Genomic DNA, 20514 nt, shown 5'->3' on the forward strand with positions numbered 1-20514 from the left:
AATTAATTTCCAGAAATAAATAAATCCTTCCTGCAATATACCTGAATAATATCATGTAAAAAAAGTTATGGACATGTGATATCACCTACCAGTAACCATGAATTTTTAAAAATAAAAGCCTATTCAAGAAAGATTTATGCAGAGAACTAATTACACAGAAACAAAATTTCCATCAGTAACAGAAGGAACATATATTTTGAAAAGATCCCACGTGTAAAGTCCCAAGCATTAGAAATGAGTTTGTTTCTGCTACACCAACATGACTGAACCTCAAAAGTGCAATAATTACAGGAATAACCAGGACACAAAATTCATATTTTAAGATTAATCTTCTACTAAGATTGATCTTCTAACAAGCTAAGAAAGAGTCAAATGTATAAACTGGACAAGAATACATAAGGGGTGATAAGTCAATGGCATTTCATCTTATTGCTTGTTTCATAGGGCAAATAGGATCAAATACTGGAAATTTTACATGCTTCAAACTAAAAGAACGTCAAAGAAATGATAAGGACGCAATACAGTTCGCCACTTGAGAGAACAGACTGATATGAGTGGGAGATCATTAGGTGGACTCTATGGGGATGAACCACGCATTTTTTTAACAATCTTAGAACAGGCCTCATAAAAATGTGAAAATATATATGAAAGCACAGCAAGTGTTTACCATGTACTAGTGCTAAATACAACATGCATGTTATCTCAATTAATCTTCACAGTTCTATGAAGCTGATCCTAATGCATTCCTCCAGCTTACAGATGAAGGAGATGAATCTAAGAAAGGTCAAGGCCTGCTTAGGTTTCACAGCTAGTAAGAGTGGGAGAGCCGGGATTTGAATCCATGTTTGTTTAACTCCAAAGCCCATGTCCTGAACTACTACGCTATACTGTCTACAACTGAAAACATACTGGAGTTTTTTGGGTGAGCCTTCAAAAATTACAATAACAAAATAATAGTTTAACAATTATAATTTAACGATTATCTGAAAAAGAAAAATTGCAAATAAATGTTAACTATGTGATGTTAGCTAGAACTCACACTCAAATGGAAACGTACACTAATGTTATTTCAAGTCTCTGTGCATAACCTCCTGGCTCTGTCTCACTATGAGTTACAGTAGCAGGTGTATACGGAACATGCCAGAAAGAGAGTGAGTGGTGACCTAAATTTAACTCCCAGTGCTATGAACAACCCAGAATGGCATTTATGCGTCATAGGTGTGCCACTCGCAGATAAAATGTGCTGCCCTCTAGTGATTTCAACACCTGTCGTTTAACGTTAAACAGTCTCTCCTAAGTGAAGAAGGAAAACTTTTTTTTTTAATTAGAGAACTAAAATCTTCATTTTATTTAATAATCAGAAGAACAGAAGAAACAATGACTGCTTAGGCCAGGAGTAAACTTCTGACGTGTAAGAGCAAATACAGAACTATATCCAATAATGATTCACTAATTCATAACAGTTAAGGAAGTATCAGTCCAGAATATGACAAAAGATGAATTAGAGAATACCAGGTAGTTACATTTTATATAAGGAATTCATGCCTTAAAACATAATTCAAACACTGCCTAATTCAAAGCTACGTTCCTGTAAGAATAAATGTAAATGGATACTAATGTGCCTTACAACTACTGTGCTGTATGTCTTTTCCCAAGCATAGTTTCAAAGCATAATAAGTGACTATAATAAGGTCTGGTTTTTTTAATCTGTGAAGGTTTATTTCCTCCAATTTTTTCTACTATAAAATAGCATACTTATCAGGAAAACCACAATACTCTCAATCATCAGAAACAGAATTTGTAGAAAGATGGTCACTGCCTCTTCTTGCTTTCCAAATCTCATAAGAATCTATCTCATTTGTGAAACCCGAACTAAGATTCCTAAGGACAAGGGAGTCTGGGAAATGTAGTTTGTTTCGGGGCATATTTTTTGGGGGGAGGGTGCTTTTATAGCTTTTATTGCTTCCTAGTTGGTGTAGTGGTAAAGAATCTGCCTACCAGTGCAGGAGATCCAAGAGACGTGGGTTCAATCCCTGGGTCGGGAAGATCCCCTAGAGTAGGAAATGGCAACCGCATTCTTGCCTGGAAAATTCCATGGACACAGGAGGCTGGCGGGCTACAGATCATGAGGCCACAAAGAGTCCGATACAACTGAGCAACTAAGCAAATAGTTTTTATTAGTTTATTAGCTACTGTTGTTTTCTTTTCATTAATTTGACTATTAAAAATACAGAACGCTTCACAAATTTGTGTGTCATCCTTGAGCAGGGGCAATGCTAATCTTCTCTGTATTGTTCCAATTTTAGTGTGAAAAGAAAGTGAAAGTGTCTGACACACACACACACACAAAAGTCGTGTCCGACTCTTTGCGACCCCATGAACTGTAGCCTACCAGGCTCCTCAGTCCATGGAATTTTCCAGGCAAGAGTACTGGAGTGGGCTGCCAAAGTGAGCAGCACATATACTAAAGAATGTTGTTAAGAATGCTTTAAAAACACAAAGTATTTGTAGTAAAGTTTTTTGTATCACTATCAGTTCCTTCCCAAACATCAAAAATAATTTTCTATTTTAACACAGATGATAGCTTGGCTTAGGGGTGCCCTAGACTGCTTGAGATTTTAAAGCCAAGTTCCCAGAGGTTTTTCATTTTTTTAAATAAAAGGGCTCCTCGTTCAATTCTGCTCCTTTATTTTCTTGGCATTAGTTCCAATACTTCCAGGATGCTTTGTACTAAATTAACAGCAAGATCGTCAGCAGTTATTTGAGCTTCTTTACCACATTTGATGACCACTTGGAATGACAATATTACAGAATATAAAAACTTAAGACTAAAAGTAAAAATAACAGCACAATAATCATCAAAACCATTTGTAGAAGTTCCCATGCATGTAAACAACAGTATGGTTCTCTAGATACTGACATATGATACTCTATTCCTGTTACCAGCTGAAGTGGTACCACCTAGAGTAAACATGGTTTGTAATTCACTAGGTCCATCAGCTTGGAAACTAAGAGATTCATAAATTGCTTGACATTTGTACTACTTAAAATTTGTAGTATAAAGTGCTATTTTGTATTGTTTCAAATTCACACACACAAAAAATCACTTAAAGTTAGTTAACAGAATCATACTGTATTTTAAATAGTTTTATTGAAGTGTAATTTACAAACCATAAAACTTCTCCATTTTAAGTGTACAATTCAATGAATTTTAGTAAATACATAGTCTTGTAACTATTTCAAGATTTCAACACAATCCAGTGTTAGAATTGTACTATACATTTTTTTTAACTCTAAAATTTAAATCTTAGATTTATTAGCTTCACTTAACTTGTGTGTGCTCAGTCACTCAGGTGTATATGATGCTTTGTGACCCCATGGACTGCCAAGATCCTCTGTCCATGGGATTTCCCAGGCAAGAACACTAGAGTGGGTTGCCATTTCCTCCTCCAGGGTATCTTCCCAACCTAAGGATGGAACCTGAGTCTCTTGCATTGCAGGTAAGATTCTTTTCTGCTGAGCCACCGGGAAAGCCCTTCACTTACCTAAACTAACTCAAAATACTGACAAAAGTTTTTTGGATCTGCTGAAATGGGAAGATACAATTTACTCTCAACAAACACACTGCTATCTAAAAAGAAAAATGCTAAGACAGTTTTAAACATACTAAAAGGATCATGCTGGGGAGGATTTAAAGTGTCCTCTAAACTCGTGCACAATGTTAACATGGAAAACTACTCACTATAAGCAGTACAAGAGAATGTGAAATTAAGTAGAGTCCCTGTGTATATTCTGAATTCTCAAATTAGTGAAGTAAGTTTTGCTGAGGCTCTTGTATCAATAAAATCTGACATATGTGCCTTTGAAAACTAAAATGATTTATTTATTTGCAAGTGAGTATAAAACCAGCCATGAATACTTGATGGCAAATACCTATCTGCAAAAAATCTCAGCATTGACAATATTGCCCAAAACCGTGAATTGTTATCTGCCTCTTTTTCAAAAAAAAATTTATATTTTCTTAAATTACCAGTTTAGATAAATATACATATATTTTGGCATGATATATATTAAAGTATCCTAAGATCTCTTTATGATCAACATGAAAAAAGTGTGACAGTAAAACTTCTAAAACTCTTGGAATTTCCTGAGTGATGGTGAGAGGGGTGCTTTTCATAAGTCCTTTTCAACTATAACCAAAGATTATGCTCATGAGGTGACTCCTGGAGGATGGGGGATGTTTACCAAGGGAATAAACCCTGTGATTAGAAATCTAGAACTTCTGGGGTTTCCCTGGTAGCTCAGTGGTAAAGAACAGGCCTGCCAATGCAGGACACATGGGTTCGACCCCTGATCTGGGAAGATCTCATATGCTGTGGGGCAACTAAGCCTATGCGTCACAACTATTAACCCTGTGCTCTCAAGCCTGGGAGCTGCAACTACTGAAGCCTGCGTATGTTAGAGCCCACACTCCATAAGAGAAGCCACCCCAATGAGAAGCCTACACATCACAGCCAGAGAGTAGCCCCCATTCACCACAACTAGAGAGAAGCCCATGTAGCAATGAAGACCCAGCACAGCCAATAATAATAAATTAAAAAGAAAAAAAATTGGAACTTTCAACTCCAACCCTGACCCTTAAAGGGAGAAAGGCTGAGAATTAAGTTAATCACCAATAGCTGATGACTTAATTAGCTGTGCCTATATAATGGAACCTCCGTAAGAACACGATAGAGTTTAGAGAGCTCCAGGTTGGTGAACATATCCAGGTGCAAGGAGAGTGCTGTGTCTGGAGAGGGTATGAAAGTTCTACACCCATTACCCATACCTTGCCCTATGCATCTATTCCACTTGACTGTTGCTTAATTATATCTTTCATAATAAATGAGTACTAGAAAGTAAAGTGCTTCTCAAAATTCTGTGCACCATCCTATCAATAGTAAACTATCAAGCCTAAGTAAACTATCAAGCCTAAGGAGGGATTGGTGGGAACCTGTGATTTATAGAAAAAACACTGGTCAGAAGCACGAGAGGTTTGGTGCTGCAACTGGCATGTGAGTGGGGCGCACTCTTGTGAGATAAGCCCTTAACCTGTGGAGTCTGCACTAACACTGGGTATTTGAGTGTTTGACTGAAGGGAATTGCAGGACACCCCAACTGGTGTCCACAGAGAACTGGAGAATTTCTTGGCATGGAAATTCCACTCATTTTGTGTCAAAAGTTGTAAATAAAGGGAAACAAGTCTTCCTTTAAACATGTTTTGTTAATGGTTTCAATGAGAGCCTTGATGACCAAGAAGACCAAACTGAACAAACGAGAAAGTGATAGAAAGCTGAGAGGGATGTCAAATCTAAATCTATCTTAATTCAGGATGATGACTTGAGAAAGGACAATTTAGTACTGAATAGGAAAAATAAACATAACATCTAAAAGCTTGGGTCCAAAGAAACAACTACACAGAAACAAATGAGGGAAGAAGTGACTTAAAAATAACACAGCTAACAATAACAACAAAGAACTTAAGTTTCAGCTTACCATTAGCTCAACATTAGCAATGTTAGTTAATGTAGGGACTTCCCTGGTAGTCCAGGGGTTAAGAACTCGCCTGCCAGTACAGGGAAACATGGGTTCCATCCCTGTCCGGGAAGATTCCACAGCCACAGGGCAACTAACCCTGTGAGCCGTAACTACGGGCCCCACGCCCTAGAGCCCATGTTCCACGAGGGAAGCCACCACAGTGAGAGGCCTGCGCACCACAACGAGAAAGCAGCCCCCATTCATGGCAGCTAGAGAAGCCCACGTGCAGCACCAAAGACCCAGAGCGGCCAAAAACAAATAAATAAACTTAAGAGCAAAACAAAAAAACCCCAAAACTAATACAGTCCTTAGGCTCTGTAATTATAATGTTCAGAATTTCTTGTTCAGTATGACAGAGCATAAGGATCTACTTCTCCTTTCTAAAGGCCCGTTAAAAAGGATAGGATCCATGGCAGTCCAGTGGTTGGAACTCCCCACCTGAACTGCCAAGGGTATGGATTCAATCAAGCCACATGGTGCAACCAAAAAAAAAAAAAAAAGACAGGAAGAAAATAACAGCATCACTGGAAAACATGGAAAAGGTATCACCAGACCAGAAATTTTAGAGAATACCTTGAAATTAGCCAATAGAGACTCAATCAGGTCCTAAAAAACCATAGCCCAATTATCCTAGAGGCAAAAATCATCTTCCTCTGTGTGTTAGGGAAGTTCTAAACTCCAAGCCAATAAATATTGCTACCCTGTTCCCTGGACTTTATATTTGTTATATAATTTAATTCTCATAATTATTTTGTTAAGTAAGATATACCCATTTTTCAGATGAAGAAGCTGAGGCTTAGGCAAGTTATATAATCACATAAATAATAAATGGTGAATCTAGAATTTGGACTCCATCAGTCTGAATCTACAATCTGTATTTTTAGTCATTATACAGATGAGGGCCAAAAGGTAATCCATTAGAGTAACTTATTAAAGTAATAACACTAAATCCAGTTGGCACAGTTGGGCCCTCTCCCCCTATTCCCTCAAGTTAAATAGAGTAGTTCACTCCATTAGTTCCTGGATTAAATCTTCTTTCTATTAAATGAGTGAAATCTCTCTAGACTGCCTTGAGAGCCTAAGAGAGGAGGAAAGACACATGAGTTAACTGCAGATTTCCAGGTAGATACGGAGGAAGAAATCAATTTCTAGGAAAGGAAGATCCACACAAAACAAATGATACCACTACCAGAAATAAGATTCCTTACTTCAGCAGCTGTGGAGATTCCGGACTACAAGCTTCCAAACAACATTTCTCACAGAGAACTATGCCACAAAGAGTTCACAGTCAGTCTTCCAATCCAGAGAACGCATCTGTCTTCTAGGTGCTGAGACAATACAGCACGGTGGCTTCTGGACTCTAGAGTCAGCTGTCTGAGCCAAGTCTAAGCTCTGTCACTTTGTCGCTGTGTAACTCTGGGGAAGTGACTTAATACCTGTGTACCTCTCTCCCCATCTGAAAAATGAGGATGAGAACTATAATTACCTCATAAAAGCTGTTGTGAGGACTAAGTGAGATGGTTTTTACTCCGAATTGTGCCTGACCCAGAAAAGGAACCATGGGCCGTAGCAGAGAGCCTAGAACATGACATGCAAACAATGGTAATTGTTAGATATTAAGTTCAGGGGAAAGGAGATGAATTAGATGATGCTGCTAAAAAAAAAAAAAAAAAAAACTTCCAACCTTGAAAATCTATCAAATTCTTAACAAGAAAAAAAAATTAATTTTTATCAAATAAGACAAAGCAAATTCCAAAATGATAAAGTACTCACTGAAGTCAGATCAATACTTGGTTAAAGTTCACCCCTGAGCCTCTGAAGGCATTTGTCAACCTCTCTTCATTTATGACTATTAATAAATTGCCTCTCATTAATATATATCAAATGTGAAAAATGAATTTGGATTTAGGGGACGAGGATAGTTAAATGACTTCTGAGCAATCCTGATTAATAGCAAATAACAGATATAACAGAAGTACTCCCTTACTGGAGTTCTGGCCATAGATTCAGCTCTTTCAGTCCAGAAGTTCCAAAATGGAAACTTGCAATAACAAAATATTCAAATAATTCCCAAGAAGGAACAAAATATAACAGCATCATGTCAACTGGAGTCTCCAGGGCAATAACAGGCCAAGGCACTGTTAGGCTGCAGAGAAAAGGAAAAGCCAGCCAGCCAAATAGTCATTGACAGCTCAAGTTAAGACATGGGTGGGGTCAGGAACTTATTACAAACCTAAGCTAACTGAATGGATGGGTGGATTATGGGTCCCACTCTAGAAATCCTACCCATTTAGAGTTCCAAATTAACAGCAATTCCTCAGAAACAACTTGAAGCCCCAGAAATAAAACCATCTGCCTAGAGGTCTTCTTGGCCAGATGCAATGTAAACCCAACACAGACCCCCTGAGCAGTAGCCTGAAAACCTTTTATAACTGATAACCTGAAGAAATGAGAGATGGATTCCACCAACTGCTATGATCAGTAGAAAAAAGAAACTCTGGGCATGCCAAACAGAACAAAATCTGAGATGCATATTAGGAGACTAATAAGTAGACAACAACACATCTACCTGATCCTTATCATGAAGTCAGACAGAAACTGCAAGCAGAAGATTAGAATAGAGAGGGCAAATACAACTTTCCTAAAATGAAACATGAATAGTCTCAGGTCCCCTTCCTCATATTTACAAATTTTTCCTACTTCTTTTTCTCTGTGGCTTTCTTTGCTGCTTATCCACTTTGCTATCTTTTCTAGTTGTTCCATTCCCACTTTTACATCTGACTTCTTTTAAAAATCCTTCTCTTTGTTCTTTTTCCAACTTATTGTCACAAATACCATTCTAATAAGTTACAAAAGAAACTGTATAAATATATACCTATATATATATCTAAAGAAAGCTTTGACAAATTCTATTTGTTGACATGAATATTATCTATTTTTTTTCTGGCCAATAATCTCTATATGTCAAAAATCTTATACCTATGCCAAGAGCAGAGAAACTATTAAAAAACACTCAAGTCTAATGAAAAATTTTTTAAGACAGTAAGTCAAGGAAGCAATTTTTTTTTCTCACTCTGTCTCTCTCTCTCTTTTTTTTTCTTTAGCTGCGCTGGGCAGCCTTTAGTTCCTTGACCGGGATTGAACCTGGGCCATCACAGTGAAAGCCCAGAATCCTAACGACTACTCCCAGAAGCAGTTTTAATCATTCCTCCTTAGAAGACTTCACTTAAGAAGTCTATTCAAAGTTCTTTTCTCTTTAAAGTAGGAAACAAACATAATGGTATATGATAATGTATGTATTGACTACTTACACCAAAATGTAGCCTGCAACTGAAACAGGGACAAGAAATAGAATTACTTAAAATACTTTAAATGTAAGTCATGAGCTACAGGACCATTTCTGAGGTAGTGTGTCTCCCTCTCATATTATTATTTTTTTCCACCCTCCAACACTTTAACTGGGATTCTTTCACTTGGAATGTAATTTTAAAATAATGTTACAATCCTATCTGTGGTAAGTGCTTGAATTTGTATCAGTAAGTTCACTTGCAAAGTTAAACTGAAAGGAGAAAAACCAATAAATATGATAGAACTGTTTATCTCTTGGCTGTTTTCTAAAAAGTAGTAACCATATTAACACACTGTAGCGAATGATTTCAAGAATATAAAAGAATAAAATGACACAATCCATAAAAAACACATAAAATAACCACCTTACCAGTATCATTAACAAGGGAATTAGGATCAGATGCCCCCAAGGTAGCTTCGAACTCCTCTTGGAGACGATATGCTCTTTGCAACAGAGATTCAAGTTTATGGATGAATTCAGTACTAATAATATCCTACAAGAAGAGAACACATACACAGCAAGTATTAGATGTTAATGTTAAAATTCTACATATTCTCCACTTTTAAATGAAAGAAAAGTGAGGAATGTTATTTAAAAAACTACTGGTTGGGTGGTGAGAATACTGCGATAGAAGTCAGGGGGCTGGGGTTCTGGCTGTGCCTCGCATGGAGTCACCTCCATTTCCTACTCTGTATAATTGAGTTGGACTAGATCAGGGGTTCTCAATGTAAGGTCCCTAATCAGGAGCATCAGTATTACCTGGGAACTTGTTAGAAATACAAATTACAAGTGAATTAGAAACTCTGGAGGTGGGGCCCCCAAGTCTGTGTTTTAATAAGCCTTTCAGAGGCTTGTGATGCATGCTCAACTTTAGCCTAGATGATGATCAATAAATAACAGTCTAGCTCTACATGACTGTATAAATATAATGGCACTTAATTCAATCCAAAGCACAAAGCAGAGGTTAAAAAATTCCTTCAGAAATCATATCTGCTTAATTCTATATATTCTTGGAAAATCATGAAATGATGAATTGCAAATTTGAGATTTAACAGCTAACTGAACAGGAAGAGCCCAGTGAGAAATATCCCTACACAAATCCCAAAGGAGAAAAACATAAAAAGTTCTGTTAAATGCCACAGAAATCAAGGACACTGAATCAACATTAAAAATAGTTAAATTTTTCCAATATTATGAAGACCACTCCCAAATAAGTCACCCTTACATCTACACTTTCTTCTGCAATAGCATCTCCTGCACCCAATTTAATGGAACCACAGGCTTCATCTTCAGCCTGTCTATTTCGAAAGGTTAGAGCTTGTTCCCATCGACGCAATGCCTCTTCAAACAATTCCATACCTAAAAATTAAGAACAGAACAATTTTATTTTTTTTGGCATGGCGGCTTTTGGGATCTTAATTCCCCGACCAGGGAACAAACTCACACCCCCTGCAGTGGAGTGTAGAGTCTTAACCACCAGAAGTCCTTCTTAGTAGAATCTTAATATCCTAATATATTCCAGGTCTACAGTTCCAGTCAACCAACAATCAGGGAGAAATGACCGATGTGTTTTTCCTTTCTAAAAACTAGTAAGTCAAATGCATACAGTAATTGGAATTTTTCCAAAACAATATCATAAATTCATCAAAGTCCCAACAATAATAGCTAATTTTTATAGTCACAGAACTATCTTTCAAAATATCCCTCTAAGTTAAAAACTGATAGGCAAATAGAAAAACAGGTTGAGAAGAAACTATAAGGTTTATAAGAGGCTTTCAGAAGAAGAAAGCAAAGCTAAGAAGAAAAATAATAGCACAGAAGTCTAGAATAATGTCTTTTCTATCTTTTTTCCACCAAAAGGTGTCTTAATCCACTATGATACCAACTTGCTGACTTGGATGGATAAAGTGCTGGACCAGAGTTAAAAATAAACAAGAAGAACCCATAAAAGGTTACAGTCCAAGTAGGAATTTCATATCCCTGCTTACAGAAAGCTTTTGTGGAAAAAATAAGTGATTATGTGCCTCTTTTTCTTCAAATTTTTTCAAAAAAAAAAAGCTTACCAAAATAATTATGTACCTCAAACAAAACCAAAATATTTCAAACGCTCAATTTCTCTAGACATATAAAAGTAAAAGATCTTTAAAAGCTGCTTAAGAATCTGGCCAAGTCATTCTCAAGATGTTTTTAAGATACGGTAGTTAAGAGAATGTGTGTTAATCACTCAGTCGTGTCTGACTCTTTCGACCCCATGGACTGCAGCTTGCCAGGTTCCTCTGTCCATAAGGATTCTCCTGGCAAGAATACTGGAGTGGGTTGCCATTCCCTTCTCCAGAAGTTTACAGAACACCTGTCCTCAAAAATCATTTCTTCTGTTATCTAGAGAATCTACTACTCTAAACAAATAAAATGTTCTGTGAATGAAATGTAGGTTTTTCCTTTGTTTCATTTTCTGTAGCAAAGAATCATTGCCTGGATCTTCCTTCTAAAAAAATGTATACACTTAAAAGACTTAACTTTTCTAATCTATGTAGTTCTCATTCCTTCATCCTTTTCTCACTCCATCCTCTCTCTGCCCCTCCAATTATTTTGGCTAAATAGAAGGAAGAATTATTTAATGCCAGAGATGCCCAAAGAGAAAAGGTGCCTCTCAGGAAGTTCTGTGTTTCACCTCACTGCAGAACACAGTCCAACTGTCACATATCAGCAATTCTGTAATAGAATTGAAACAGTATTTCCTACCAATCCTAATTCTATGACACTGAGACTCCCTACAGCTTCTCTAAGCTTTGCTCTATTTCTCTTCAACTCTCTCTATAGTCCTGTGAAGTGGCCAAAGTAGGTTTACTAGGCACAGTTAAATCTAGAAGCACAGTGAGCTTAATTCTTGGAAACTTTGGAAAAGGTAGCAGAAGAACTACTCTTACATCCTTCGCCAAGGGCAGGAGTACCCAGTGTACCACAGCAGCATCTTTAATGATTGATTCTAGAGTGTGAGGAAGGCACACAGTCCTTCTGCCAACTCATCACCCCCTTACTGCTCACTGGCTAGGACCACAAGACTTTTCTGGTTTTATTTTTTAGTTAGCATGCATTTCCCTTAAAAGGAATATAGCCTGAAATAGAGCACAGAGGAACACAGGCAAGGATTTGAAAAAGTATTTGAGTCTGATTCAGTATTAAGGGCTCTGGTCCTCTTTCTGGGTTCCTGTGAAACTTTGTAGACATTCTTATGTTCTAGCTGTAAACAGAGGCCCCTTTCTATGTAAAATCCTTCCTAGATATAGGAAGAATACAAATGATAGCTAGATAAAAGGCTACTTTCAGTGCATTTTGATTGATTCATTAGATAGAAGTCAACAGATGAGGTTAGGTGAGTGTAACAGACTGAATAATGACCACCCAAAGATGGTTCCTAGTACATGGAACTTGTAAATGTTACCATATAAGATAATCTTTGTGGGTGTGATTAAGAATCTTAACATGGGGAGATTACCCTATATTATCTGATAGGCTCTAGATCCAATCACAACCATCCTCATAACAGAGAGGCAGACAGAGATCTGAAACACACGATGAAGAAGAAGGCAAGGGTTAGAGTCATGTGGCCACAAGCCTAAAGTGGCATCAGAAGCTGCAAGAGGTACCGATTGAATTATCCTCCAAGACTCCAGAGGGAACATGGCCCAAACGACACCTTGAGTTCAGTCCATGATAATGATTTCAGACTTCAGGCCTCCAGAACTCCAAAAGAGTATATTTCTATCATTTTAAGCCCCCAAATTTGTGGTAGTTTCTATAGCAGCCTCAGAAAACTAATACAACATGTTATGTTATGTAGACTGGAGTCAACAGATATGAGAACATTTTAGAATTACAGCTGCTTCCCTTAGAACAATTCATCATTCTTCATTTTCACATTACATGTGAGTACAGTATCTTAAACCATTATTATGTTATTCCTACCCATCAAATATAAGTTCTCAGGAGTCGTCACAGGAATATTAACAAGTTTAATATCATCTTCATCTGCTTTGTCCCAGGAATTAGAATTGCCACAAGCACAGCTATGACAAGAATTGACACTCTGGACCTAAAATTGGATGGACAGAAGTTACTTCAAAATCTCTTTTGTAACAGTATTTTGTGTTCTTTTATATTTATAAATTATTTACATAAATCCTAATCCTGGTAGAACAACCCATGAGATTTCTACCTGAAGAGATAAATCTGATTATACTCAATCAAACTTAGAATTCATAAGACCCTACGTACTCTGAACGCTTATTTGCTCAAAATTATACATGTTGAACAATATTTTGAACATAAACCAGTTGTTGTTGTTTAGTCGCTCAGTCACATCCACCTCTTTTCTGACTCCAAAGACTGTAGCCCGCCAGGCTCCTCTGTCCATGGGATTTTTCAGGCAAGGATACTGGAGTGGGTTGCCATTTCCCTCTCCAGGGGATCTTCCCAACTCAGGGATCAAACCGACATCTCTGCATCTCCTGCACTGTAGGCAGAGTCTTTACCACTGAGCCACCAGGGAATTTATTTCCATCAAAAATCAAGCAGCTATTTTTATAGTTTACTGTCATTTAAGTATTTACTTATAAATTTTACCCACACCTACTTTGATTTGAGGTAACTAGCTTACTTTCCTTTCAGAACTTATTACAATGCTGATTATCTGCTGTAATAATGAAAATCGAAAAGCCTCTATCATCTTTACTTCTCTAGCAAGGTCTGCTGAGCCAATCATTTGTCACTTCTTTGCAAAGACTCCCAAATCTTGAACTCCAGTTCTGCCCTCTTTTGAGAAATCTAAGCTCACATTTCCACCTGCCTATTTTATGACTCCACGTGGCTCTCCTGCTGGCATCTCAAACTGATAATACGAAAAAAGAGCTTTCCATCTTCCCAAAACAAAAACTCCTCCCAAGTTCAGTAAAATTACTTTTATCTCCATAACTTCTCAAACTAGGTAACAAGAAGTCATCTTTAACTTCTCTTCCCACACCTCTCATATCTAGTTATCAAGTCTTGTGGACCCTGTCCCCTCCTTTTCTACTCCTGTTGTTATGACTCTCACTCAGGCACTCATTAAGAGGCAGAAATCTGGGTTCACAGTCCTAACAGCGGAGTAAGTAAGTAGGTCAGCGAAGGCATGGATAGCAAAGTGATTCTAAAGACTAATTATTTATACTGTTATCATAAAACTCCTTTTCTCTAGTCAAGAACAGCTTCAATTTTCAGTTCAGAAAATTTAAAAGAGAGGTACCTCTCTGACACAGAGGAGGTCCAGATTATAGAAAGGGCATATACTTCATTATCCTACTCAGTTTCCCAGAGGAATTGAAAGGGCACGTCTTTGATCTAAATGTTCCTCCCACGGACAGAGGAACCTGGTGGGCTACAGTCCAAGGGGCCGCAAAGAGTCAGACATCACTGAGTGACTAAGTACAACACAGCACAGCACAGCAGAAGAGCCTTTAAAATGTGATATATTTTTAGGCATTTAAGAAAGGAGCAGCTATCTGTTCCAATAAAATACAGAAGCAAGGTATGAACAGATTATAGTATTCTATTAAACTGTTTTTTAAATGAATAATCATGATGTTAGAGGCATATTCTCCCTGGAATACACATAAGAAACTGTCAGTGTTCATCTCTAAGGAGGGGAATTGAGAAGATTAGGAGCACATTTTTCATGTACATTATTTAGTAGCAAGTGCATATCCTACCTGTTATGTAAAGTAACTTTTAAACTATATTATATTTGAATAAACATTAACTTTACTCTTCACCTGTCAATCAATACTATGTTAATGGTATAAAGGAAGAGGTAAAGACTCCATACTTGGCTTCAGCAAGCCAAATACTGCTACATAAGCAGGTTCATCAAGCAGTTTTTGTAACCTACACCACGTTTGGCTGCATCTTTTAGCTTTTTGTAGAATACCTAGCTTTGAAGCAACACTTCCATACCAACACCATCCTCACAGGACCCCACAGGATCACATTACCTGACTCAAAAAAACCTGGAACCGAGCTAGCTGAATATTTCACAAAAAGGTAATTTTACTTGTCTGAAGGAACAGGATCAACCAGATTTCTTAAGGTTCTCTCCATGCTAATGCTATGCTATGCTAAGTCACTTCAGTTGTGTCCGACTCTGTGGGACCCCGTAGACAGCAGCCCACCAGGCTCCCCCGTCCCTGGGATTCTCCAGGCAAGAACACTGGAGTGGGTTGCCATTTCCTTCTCCAATGCATGAAAGTGAAAAGTGAAAGTGAAAGTGAAGTCGTATCCGACTCCCAGCGACCCCATGGATTGCAGCCTAACAGGATCCTCCGTCCATGGGATTTTCCAAGCAAGAGTACTGGAGTGGGGTGCCATTGTCCCTTCTCCATCTCTCCATACTAAAAGCTATCTAATTGTATGACATTTAAATCAATATATAATGATAGATATATAATTAAAATTAAAAGAAAAAATTAATAAATTGTTTACTTACAGAGGCTAAACTCTGTGCAGAACCCGAGTATTTACTGAAGAGTCCTCCATTAACATAGTTACAAGACTGAGATCCTTTGTCTTTGGCAGAACTTAAAGATAATGTCAAATTCTGTCTGCTACTGGAACAACTTGAACCTACCAAACAAACATATTAAAAGTACTAATAACCCCTATGATAAATTTCAGATAAAATTTCAAAGTTTATATATTCATTCAGAGGGCTCATTTTAAAATACAATTCCCCTCAGTGTGTAAATTATTAAATATCTCATAACATTATTAAAATCTATATCTCTAAATAACATTTTTAACACTGCTTCTGAAATGAAGATTAAAACACGCATTTAATTAATTAAGGTGGTATCTGAATGGCCTACTGTACAATCAGTATAAAAATATTGGCAACTATGAACCTTCAAATTATAAATTTAACAAAATATAAGCACTTCTTATATTCTTTCCTGAATTATATCAAAACTTTATCCATATCACATTATCTTAGTCTTTTATACATCTGTCTCCCCTAATCATCTATCCATTCATCTTAGGCAGATGCTGTGTCTTAGTTTATCTTAATACAGCAGTTAAACTTCTCAAATCAAATCCTGGCACTTACTAGTTATATGAACTTGAGCAAGTCACTTAACTTTTCCATATCTCAATAGGATTATAGTCCTAATTCATAGGATTGTTATAAAGGTTATTTTAACACAGTGAATATACAGCATGTTCACACTGCACCTAAGATCTAATAAAAACCTCAGTAAGTGTGGGTTTATCGCTCAGTCATGTCCGACTCTTCGCAACTTCATGAACTGAAGCCTGCCAGGCTCCTCCATCCATGGGATATTTCAGGCAAGAATACTGGAGTGGGTTGCCAGTCCCTTCTCCAGCGGTTCTTCCCAACACAGGGACTGACCTGAAAGGCATCATTATTGTTGTAAAATGTTAACAACACTTGGCGCAAAACAGTCTTTCATTATTTGCTACACCAACAAATCACAAGAGCATACGATAAATTAACAAATAAAAAATAATTTAAAATTTAAAGAATAAATCCAGCATGCTCAAGAAATTATTTCAATTGATACAATTTGATAATATGTACCATATCTTCGCACAGAGTCAGACATGACTGACGTGACTTAGCAGCAGCAGCAGCACCGTATCTTTAAAAAAAAAAACACAGATTTTTTTAAAGGCCAGCAATTCTACTTCTAGAACTGTATAAACTTAGAAAATAATCAGATAAGTATATGCGAAGCAAGAAAAATAACCTAAAGAATAATAGGGAACTGGTTAAAAAAGCAAAGCACATTTGTACACTAAGTATATATTTAAAAATGATAGCATAGAGATACATCTATTGACATTTAAAAACATTCTTACATAATATTATATATATTTTTAAGATTGATTGATTGATTTTTGGCTGCTCTGGGTCTTCGTTGCTTCGCACAGGCTTTCTCTAGTTGCAGTGCACAGGTTTCTCACTGCGGTGGCTTCTCTTTTGGAGAGCATGGACTTCTGGGCACATGTGGTCAAAACTTGCTGAGCTTAGTTGGTCCACAGCTTGTGGAACCTTTCCAGACTGGGGATCAAACCTATGTCCTCTGCATTGGCAGGCAGATTCTTAACCACTGGACTACCAGGGAAGCCCCCATAATATTAAATATTAAAAGGCTACAAGAGGTATGGATTTTACTTAAAGTATATAAATCATTTATTTGTATATAATAAAAATTTTATGTCTCAATATATTTAAATGCAAATATAAATGACTATATATATGCCAAAATATTATCAGTAGTTATTTCCGGGTAGCAGAATTTCAAGCAATTTTCATTTTTTATTGATGCTTATCTGTATTATCTAAGATGTCTAATATGGATCTGTATTAACTGTGAGTTATATATTCAGTTCAGTCAATTCAGTCACTCAGTCATGTCTAGCTCTTTACGACCCCGGAACTGCAGCAGGCTACGATTCCCCATCCATCACCAACTCCCAGAGCTTGCTCAAACTCATGTCCATCAAGTCAGTGATGCCATCCAACCATCTCATCCTCTGTCATCCTCTTCTCCTCCAACCTTCAATCTTTCCCAGCATCCACATGTTTTCAAATAAGTCAGTTCTTCGAATCAGGTGGCCAAAGTATTGGAGTTTCAGCTTCAGCATCAGTCCTTCCAATGAGTATTCAGGACTGATTTCCTTTAGGATGGACTGGTTGGATCTCCTTGCAATCCAAGGGACTCTCAAGAGTCTTCTCCAACATCACAGTTCGAAAGCATCAATTCTTCGGCGCTCAGCTTTCTTTGTAGTCCAACTCTCACATCCATACATGACTATTGGAAAAACCATAGCTTTGACTAGATGGACTTTTGCTGGCAAAGTAACGTCTCTGTTTTTTAATATGTGGTCTAGGTTGGTCATAGCTTTTCATCCAAAGAGCAAGCATCTTTTAATTTCATGGCTGCAGTCACCATCTGAAGTGATTTTGGAGCCCAAAAAGATAAAGTCTCTCACTGTTTCCATTATTTCCCCATCTATTTTCCATGAAGTGATGGGACTAGATGCAATGATCTTAGTGTTCTGAACGTTGAGTTTTAAGCCAACTCTTTCACTCTTCTCTTTCACTTTTATCTAGAGGCTCTTTAGTTCTTCTTCCCTTTCTGCAATAACGGTGGTATAATCTGCATAACTGAGGTTATTGATAATACTCCCAGCAATCTTGATTCCAGTTTGTGCTTCATCCAGGCTGGCATTTTGCATGATGTACTCTGCATATACGTTAAATAAGCAGGGTGACAATATACAGCCTTGACGTACTACTTCCTGATTTGGAACCAGACTGCTGTTCCATGTCCAATTCTAACTGTTGCTTCTTGACGTGCATACAGACTTCTCAGGAGACAAGTCAGGTGGTCTGGTATTCCCATCTCTTTCAGAATTTTCCAAAGTTTGTTGTGATCCACACAGTTAAAGGCTTTGGTGTAGTCAATAAAGCAGAAGTAGATGTTTTTCTGGAACTCTCTTGCTTTCTCGATGATCCAACAAATGTAGGCAATTTGATCTCTGGTTCCTCTGCATTTTCTAAATCCAGCTTGAACATCTGGAAGTTCACAGTTCATGTACTGTTGAAGTCTGGCTTGGAGAATTTTGAACATTACTTTGTTAGTCTGTGAGATGAGTACAATTGTGCAGTAGTTTGAACATTCTTTGGCATTGCCTTTCTTTGGGATTGGACTAAAAACTGACATTTTCCAGTCCTGTGACCATTGCTGAGTTTTCCAAATTTGCTGGCATAATGAGTGCAGCACTTAGGCAGCATTATCTTTTAGGATCTGAAATAGCTCAACTGGAATTCCATCACCTCCACTAGGTTTTTTCATAGTGATGCTTCCTATGGCCCACTTGACTTTGCATTCCAAGATGTCTGTCTGTAGGTGAGTGATCACACCACCGTGGTTATCTGGGTCATGAAGGTCTTTTTTGTATAGTTCTTCTGTGTATTCTTGCCACATCTTCCTAATATCTTTTGCTTCTGTTAAGTCCATACCATTTCTGTCCTTTATTGTGCCAATCTGCATGATGTTTCCTTGGTATCTCTAATTCTCTTAAGAAGATCTCTAGTCTTTCCTTGAAGAAGGCAATGGCACCCCACTCCAGTACTCTTGCTTGGAAACTCCCATGGATGGAAGAGCCTGGTGGGCTACAGTCCATGGGATCTCGAAGAGTCGGACACGACTGAGCGACTTCATTTTCACTTTTCACTCTCATGCATTGGAGAAGGAAATGGCAACCCACTCCAGTGTTCTTGCCTGGAGAATCCCAGGGACGGCGGAGCCTGGTGGGCTGCCGTCTATGGGGTTGCACAGAGTTGGACACGACTGAAGCGACTTAGCAGCAGCAGCAGCAGCAGCTAGTCTTTCCCATTCTTTTGTTTTCCTCTATTTCTTTGTACTGATCGCTGAGGAAGGCTTTCTTATCTCTCCTTGCTATTCTTTGGAACTCTGCATTGCAATGGGTGTATCTTTCCTTTTCTCTTTTGCCTTTAGTTTCTCTTCTTTTCCAGCTATTTGTAAGGCCTCCTCAGACAGCCATTCTGCCTTTTTGCACTTCTTTTTCTTGGGGATGGTCTTGATCACTGCCTCCTGTACAACGTCACAAACCTCCATCCATACTTCTTCAGGCACTCTGTCTATCAGATCTAATCCCTTGAATCTATTTATCACTTCCACTGTAGAATCATAAGGGATTTGATTTAGGTCATCCTTGAATGTCTAGTGGTTTTCCCTACTTTCTTCAATTTAAGTCTGAATTTGGCAATAAGGAGTTCATGATCTGAGCCACAGTCAGCTCCTGGTCTTCTTTCTGCTGACTATATAGAGCTTCTCCATCTTTGGCTGCAAAGAATATAATCAGTCTGATTTTGGTATTAATCATCTGGTGATGTCCATGTGTAGAGTCTTCTCTTGTGTTGTTGGAAGAGGGTGTTTGCTATCACCAGTGTGTTCTCTTGGCAAACTTTGTTAGCCTTTGCTTCCTTTTGTACTCCAAGGCCAAATTTGCCTGTATTCCAGGTATTTCTTGACTTCCTACTTCTGCATTCCAGTCCTCTATAATGAAAAGGACATCTTTTTTGGGTGTTAGTTCTAGAAGGTCTTGTAGGTCTTCATAGAACTGTTCAACTTCAGCTTCTCAGCATTACTGGTTGGGGCATAGACTTGGATTACTGTGATACTGAAGGGTTTGCCTTGGAAACAGAGATCATTCTGTCGTTTTTGAGATTGCATCCAAGTACTGCATTTTGGACTCTTTTGTTGACTATGATGGTTACTCCATTTCTTCTAAGGGATTCTTGTCCACAGTAGTAGATATAACAGTCATCTGAGTTAAATTCACCCATTCCAGTCCATTTTAGTTCACTGATTCCTAAAATGTCAATGTTCAGTCTTGCCATCTCCTGTTTGAGCACTTCCAATTTGCCTTGATTCATGGGCCTAATGTTCGAGGTTCCTATGCAGTATTGCTCTTTACAGCATCAGACTTTACTTCCATCAACAGTC

General features: G+C 37.8%; 1 protein-coding gene and 1 non-coding gene across 3 annotated transcripts in view; both read right to left on the reverse strand.

The window, feature by feature from the left end:
• Positions 1-20514, reverse strand: part of MIGA1 (mitoguardin 1) — a 79560-nt gene that overhangs the window by 42322 nt on the left and 16724 nt on the right. For both annotated transcript variants that reach the window (XM_027536836.1, XM_027536837.1), the window contains exons 4-7: positions 15444-15580; positions 12893-13019; positions 10152-10285; positions 9296-9419 (exon numbers count right to left, since the gene is read on the reverse strand). In XM_027536836.1, coding sequence (XP_027392637.1) covers positions 9296-9419; positions 10152-10285; positions 12893-13019; positions 15444-15580 — 522 coding nt within the window. The remainder of the gene's footprint in view (positions 1-9295; positions 9420-10151; positions 10286-12892; positions 13020-15443; positions 15581-20514) is intronic.
• Positions 2224-2330, reverse strand: LOC113890567. The gene has a single exon (XR_003510531.1). It is a non-coding gene; the product is annotated as a U6 spliceosomal RNA (small nuclear RNA).

The sequence above is a fragment of the Bos indicus x Bos taurus genome, chromosome 3, assembly GCF_003369695.1.
Source record: "Bos indicus x Bos taurus breed Angus x Brahman F1 hybrid chromosome 3, Bos_hybrid_MaternalHap_v2.0, whole genome shotgun sequence".
NCBI lineage: Eukaryota > Metazoa > Chordata > Mammalia > Artiodactyla > Bovidae > Bos > Bos indicus x Bos taurus.